At 46.3% G+C, this 6,853-nt stretch overlaps 1 protein-coding gene across 1 annotated transcript; it reads left to right on the forward strand.

Annotated features, from left to right (window-relative positions):
- Window positions 1-1,825: 1,825 nt before the first annotated feature.
- Window positions 1,826-5,198, forward strand: LOC137967609 (uncharacterized). Its single transcript, XM_068814126.1, has 3 exons — window positions 1,826-2,352; window positions 2,763-3,570; window positions 3,954-5,198. The coding sequence occupies exons 1-3, from the start codon at window positions 1,826-1,828 to the stop codon at window positions 5,196-5,198; spliced, it is 2,580 nt and encodes an 859-aa protein (XP_068670227.1).
- Window positions 5,199-6,853: the final 1,655 nt, after the last annotated feature.

Raw genomic sequence — 6,853 nt, forward strand, 5'->3', positions numbered from 1 at the left:
TAGTTCCTCCTTGAGCGGGGTACTATTTAGTGTGACTTGAGTGTGAAATTATCCATAGTTGTTGTATCATATTATATCTTACTATTTGAGTGAGGTTATATTTTGAAAAGTAGTGTTTTATAAAGCTGAAAATAATTATTTATTAATCTTAGTCCTTTAGCAGCTGCTTAAGGTTTAATCTTAACTTTAGTTTAAAATATTATACTGGTATTTGTAGTTAACTTTAAAATATATAATGGTTCCGCGCAACACGCGCACTATTATCGTTAAGTCCGGCTTCCCGGCTGGGACCTCCCATGCCGGGGTTGCCGGCATCATTGCTAAGTCCCTGGCTGGCCTGGTGGATTCAATCCAGGTCTGCCCAGGGGGGATAATCCGTATATCTTTCATAGACCCAACTCATAAAAAGACCTATGAGGAGGCCGGGTTCATCTCTTTTGCGGACGTTCGTTGTAACGTGGTGGTCTCGACCCCTATTACTTTTGTTATGGTATATTTGTTCCCTTTCGAAGGGGGCAACGACCGTGTTAAAGAGGCCTTAAAGTTTTTTGGTGATGTAAAGGAAATCCGTCACCAGCAGTGGTCGAACGTGCCTGGGGTTCATACAGGTACCCGTCTAGTGCGCATAGTGCGCAAACATGATATTCCGCGTAATATTGTTATTGACGGTGTAAACTGCCGTGTTTGGTACAAAGGTCAACCTTTGGTGTGTGATATTTGTAATGATAACCACAAAGCAGCGGACTGCCCGCTCAAGGGTAAATGTAAACGCTGTCATGAGGCTGGACATTTCGTTCGGCATTGCCCAAAGCCTGTGTGGTTTGTTCCAGGCAGACCAGAGACGGACGCGGATAGTGATGATGATATTGTTGATGGCGGGAATGATAATGATAATGATAATGATGTGAATGGTGGGGCTGCGGCTAGTACTGTTGCCGCGCCAGTGGTGTCTAGTGATGTTGAGCCTGCAGTGGGCTCGGTTGTCCCTGATCCTTCCTCCCTGGTGGCTCTGGCCCCGTGGGCGGATGTTGCATCCGGGGGGGTGGGCTCCGAGTCCATGTGTGTTGTGGACGAAAGAGACAATGAGTTGGATGAGATGATGAGCCAGCCGTTACTGGACAGTGGGTCGGGGGGGGCTGAGGAGAGGGTTCTGGATCCCTCTCCTAGCCAGGTTTCTGTGAGTGCTTTGGGGGGTGGGGGAGGGGGGGGGGCTGAGGAGGGGGTTCTGGATCCCTCTCCTAGCCCGGGTTCTGTCGGTGTTTTGGAGGCCTCCACCGGTAAGGAGGGTGTGCCTCAGGAGGAGGTTTTGGATTCCTCCCCTTCTTTTTCTCCCCTTTCGGGGTCTGTATTATCCATTGAATCATCGTCGGGTGTTTCAGGAGATGGGGTGGACTCGGGTGATGATGCTCCGGCCTCTTTGGTTGACTCTAGACCTGTTAGGTCTAAAATTCCGGTCAAGGTTGGGCCTAGTGGTTCGGGGGGGTTGCATCCCCCTCTTGTGTCAAGGGAAGAGACTGCGAGTTTGGTTCAAAAGCTAAAGGCAACTCTTCCATCATCCACAGATGATCTTGTTGGTTCAGGGCACGTTGGGGATTCTGCCCAGCCCTCGCCTCCGTTTGCCGTTCCTCTTCCTCCCCGGGTCAGTTCTCGTAGTTCTGGCTCGGGGATGGCTCTCCCTCCGTCCTCTCGTTCTCGGTCTCGTTCCGGGGACGAGAGGCCTCCTCTAAGCCCGGATCCTCATAGGTCCCGTCGTCGTTAATTTTGCCGTTGTCTCGCCACCTTTTAGTTTTTTGTTATGGGTTTGTCTCTACTTTTTTGTTATATTATGGCTCTCACTGTAATTTCTGTAAACGTTAATGGGTTGAGAGATGGTGACAAGCGTCTTGGATTTCTCCAGTGGTTGTCCCATCTCTCTCCTTCGGTAGTTTGTCTACAGGAGACCCACGCAGTCTCTAATGATGATCTTCTTTCTTGGTTTTCTCGGTTTGGTTATTTGTGTGCAGGTTCTTTTGGTACCAATCACTCTCGTGGTGTGGTTGTTTTGTATCGTTCGGTTTTGGAGTGTAAGTCTGTGGTTTGCGAGTTTGATGGTCGTTTTGTTTTGGTTGAGTTTTCTCTTCGTGGTTCTGTCTTTCGGGTTGCTTCTATCTATGCTCCTAACCGTAATCTTGATCGTGACGCTTTTTTGGTTCGCTGTGTTGACTCTATTGATCCTGCTGTTCCTACTCTTTTGTGCGGCGATTTCAACACGGTCCTGGACCGTGCTCGGGAGCTTTCACCTGGTTCCGGCCCGATGGGGCCCTTGCATCCCGCATTGACCTCATCGGTTGTCCGTTTGCTTGGGTGCCTTATGTGTGTTCTGTAGACATTCTGCCGTGTCCCTTTTCTGACCATTGTGCTATTTCTTTCTCACGGGCTCTCCCCAGCTCCGTTCCTCCGGGTCCGGGGTTGTGGAAGCTCAATCTTTCTGTTCTGGATGAGGCCGAGTATATCGACCTCATCCTATTGGCAGTCTCGTCAGTCTTCTTTTTCTTCCCTTGCTAGGTGGTGGGACAGCGGCAAATCCCATATTTAACGTTTAAGTATAAATTATTGTAAAGATCGTGGTAAATGTAAAGTAGCTGAACGTAATATTTTGTCTAGTCTTGCTGCCCATCTTAAAAGTCATATTGATTCTGGTCGTCTTTCTTTTCTTCCTGTGTACCTTTCTACTCTGTCTTGTCTTCGTGCTATGGATGTGGAGGTTGCTCGTGGTGCTCAAGTTCGTGCCCGGTCGAGGTGGGTGGAGGAGGGGGAGTCTTCCTCTGCTTACTTCTTCCGGCTCGAGAAGAAAAACGTAATATCTCGGCGCTGAAAGCTAGTGATGGTACTTTGGTTACGGATAAGGATGGGTTGTGTGATGTTTTTCGTTCCTTCTATTCGGATCTTTTCTCTGCTGCTCCTTGTGACTCCAATTCTCGTGCTGAGCTTCTTTCTAACATTTCTTCGGTTCTTCCTTTTGACGATAGTGAGGTGTGCGAAGGTCTTCTCGGCCAGGAGGAGTGTTTTGCGGCTCTTCAGGGCATGGCCCGTGGTAAAGCTCCTGGTTGTGATGGCCTTCCCATGGAATTCTATTTAAAATTTTGGCATGTTTTGGATTTTGATTTAGTTTGTGTTTTGAATTCTGCGTTTGGGTTGGGTTCGTTGTCTCGCTCTCAGCGCCGGGGTATCATTACTTTATCATTTAAGAAAGGGGATCGTCTTGATCCCAAAAACTGGCGTCCAATCTCCCTGTTCAATGTCGATTACAAAATTGCTTCTCATTCTATTGCTGCTCGTCTTCTTAAGGTTTTTCATTTGGTTGTCGATAAAGATCAGTCTTGTGGTGTTCCTGGCCGTTTTATTGGTGAAAATGTTGCTTTTCTTCGTGTTGCTGATTTTTTTTCTTCTTTTGGTGCTCCTGCTGCTCTTCTTTCTCTTGATCAAGAGAAGGCATTCGACAGGGTTGATTGGACGTTCCTTCGTTCTACTTTATATGCCATGGGTTTTGGGCAGTCGTTTGTTGGGTGGGTTAATTTATTTTACCATAATGTGAGTAGTTGTGTTAATGTTAATGGTTATATTTCAAATTCTTTTAAGTTATCTCGTTGGGTTAAAAAGGGATGTCCCCTGTCCCCCCTCCTTTATGTTTTAGTGGCTGAGGTTCTGGCTTGTAATATACGTTGTAATGGTTTAATTTCGGTTTGTCTCTTCCTGGATTTTCGTCTTCTTTGCCTGTTGTTTCCGCGTGCGCTGATGATACCATGTTGGTTGTTTGTTCCGTTGCTGCTATTTTGGCTGTTTTTGATGTTTATTCTTTGTACGAGAGGGGGTCTGGGGCTAAATTAAATTTTGGAAAATGCGAAGGTTTGTGGTTGGGTGGTTGGAATGGGCGCACTGACTCACTGGTTAACATTACTTGGTCGTCGGTAAAGGTAAAGGTGTTGGGGGTTTTTCTGGGTCCGGGCAATCTGGAGGAGGACAATTGGAGGCCGCGTATCACCGCGGTGGAAAATGCTTTAAACTCTTGGCGTCAGCGATCGTTATCTTATAAGGGCAAGGCACTTGTTATCAATGCCTTGGCCCTTTCCCGTGTGTGGTACGTGGCCTCTCTAATCCATGTTCCCCGGTGGGTCAGTGTGGAATTAAATACGTTAATTTTTAAGTTTTTCTGGAGCGGTAAGCGGGATTTGGTCGCTCGTCGTGTTGTGGTTCAGCCTTCTTGTTTGGGTGGGTTCTCTGTTGTGGATTTCCAGTGTAAGGTTATGGCTCTTCATGTTCAGTGGGTTCGTCGTTTTGTTTCTTCTCCGTCTTCTTGGGTCTCTTTCATGGTTTTTTGGTTTTCTTCCCGGCTTGCCGCTCCTCCACATCTCGTTTTTTCTGCTCCGCTTTGTTTTTCGCCGGATTCTCTGCCTCCGTTCTATCGTTCTCTGTTGACTGCTTGGCGGGCGTGTAAAGGATCCCTTACGGCATCTTCTTTAGGTATTGGTTCGGGTATTGATTTTTGTCCTGTTTCTACTATGTCTACGAAATCTGCTTATTTGTTTCTTTTGTCCGAGAATGCTGTCTCTCCTCATTGTGAGGGGAAGGTCTTTCCTTTGTTTGGTTCTCTTTACTGGTCTTCTACTTGGCGTCAGCTTTTCTTCTTTGATTTGGATCGTCCTTTTATTGATTTATGTTGGAAAATTTCTCACGGGGTCCTTTACACGGCTGAAAGGCTTGCTGGTTTTGGTTATGCTCTTTCTACTGCTTGTTTTTGTTCTGCTCCTGTCGAGTCTCTTCAACATCTGTTTTTTCACTGTCCTCTGGCGGTCAGTGTTTTGTCGTGGCTTCAGTCTCTTATGTTCTTGGCTTCTCCTCTTTGTCCTTCTCTTTTGGTTCGTCATGCGCTTTTTGGTTTCTCGGTGGATGAGTTGTCTGTGGTTCCTCGGGTTTTTGTTTATATGCTGAATGTGTGCAAGTTTTGTATCTGGGGGGCTCGGAACGATTTTCGTTTCAGAGGTGTTCGTCCCTCGGCGGTTGATGTTATGGAGCGTGTGAAGTCTCGTGTTCGGTTTAACCTCGCGTTGTTTTTCCGTCGTTTTCGGTCTGACCGTCGTCGTCGTTATTTTGTCCGTCAGTGGGGTGGTCGTGGTGTGGTGGCTTCATTACATAATGATGCCTTGGTTGTTTATATTTAGGTTCTGGTTTTGTGTTGCGTGTGCGTGCCCTGGCCGTTTTTCTCGGGTGAACCAACGTCTTGGCGCGGGGTGAGTCTGTTGACGGGTGGCCTTTTGTGGGTCGCTTTTCACCCTTGTGCTGGGTCGTGCTTGTTTTGGTTTGTCCAGTTGTTTTTGAGTCCTTATTGTTGTTGTTGTCGGATTGTCATTTAGGAGTGTAAGTCAAGCGAGGCATCTCCTAGGTGCAATTCTTCGTTTGTGTGTTTGTCTTTTGTTAATTGTTGGTAGGGGCGGGGTTCGATTCCCCGGCGAAGTTGGCGTGTTGGTGCACCCCCCTATGAGGTGAACCGTTGTGTTTGACGGATTCGTCGTTATGTCTGGCGGCCATTGCACTCACCCTAATGGGGGGCCAGCCATTCGCCTTAAACATAAAAAAAAAATATTCAACGCTGGGTGATATTATATGATTGTCGTAATTCCACTCTCGAGAACATGTCGCCTATTTCTTTGGTCACCCAACTTTCACAAAAGCAAACAACATTTCGCATTTCAAATCAGAGTTGGAAAGTTTGTTGGTTCTCTACTACCCTCCGAGAGGTTTTAAATTGGATTTGATTTCTGTCAAGTGTCCCCAATTTGTACCCCAGTGCTAAATACAGTTGACACTGAACTCATTTTGCGTCTCTTAAAAAGGTTTCTCCCATTTAACCACCAGAGCATTGAACGCTGCTTGTTCAAGTTACGAGCCGCATTCAGTGAAGAACGCAATATATTGGCCCAAGTGCGTGATCTCATGTAAATTAATTAATTAAATAATTAATTAATAACAATAACTAATTAAATGAATGAATGAATGACCATATCTTAGTAGCCTGCTTGCAGGTGGTAGATGGTGTTGTCGCCACGAAACACCATATTTGAAAGAGCGTGGGATAGGTCTGGGCCGGGTGACAAAACGACGGGGTGGGGAGTAAGAAGAGCGGAGAGATTTAAACCATTTGAGCCAACCAATTAGAAAGCCGCGTCCGCTTATGGACGCAGCAACCGAGAAAAGGCTGGTGTTCGGACAAGCGGTTTTCCTCTCCGTTCTTCTCACTCCACAACCCGTCGTTTTGTCACCCGGCCAAGACCTTTTCCACACTCTTCCAATATGGCGCCTGATACGTGTTTCCTGGCGACGATAACCTGCGATCAGGCATACTATCCTTAGAGAGAATGTGAAAAGGTTACGTTTTCACACCCTCTCTAACGAAAAGTACATCAACTGCCTGCAAGCAGGCTAATTAACAAATAGATTGGCACACGAGGCGATAGCCGAATGTGTCACTGATGTTCTTACCACAGTTTGACGTCGTCTTCTGTGATCTATTACTGAACAGACGCACGGCAACATGGAATCTATTTGTTTTATATAATAAAATTAATATTCCGAAAACTTTTGTGATGGTGACGTCAATCGTGCGTCTGTCCTCTAATAGATCATAGGCAAGAACCAATCAAAATGCGCGAATAACTTGGGTTATTATATGTCTTAGAGACAAAGATTACAATGACGCAATGTACAATTGCTGGTGGACGAACAAAAGGAGCAAATGAGAGATCTTTTGTTCTTGTCCACCAACATGGCCCCGATGACGTAATGAAAAAATAAGCAATAATAAATTCTTTCAAAGGCG

This window comes from Montipora foliosa, chromosome 8 (genome assembly GCF_036669935.1).
Source record: "Montipora foliosa isolate CH-2021 chromosome 8, ASM3666993v2, whole genome shotgun sequence".
NCBI lineage: Eukaryota > Metazoa > Cnidaria > Anthozoa > Scleractinia > Acroporidae > Montipora > Montipora foliosa.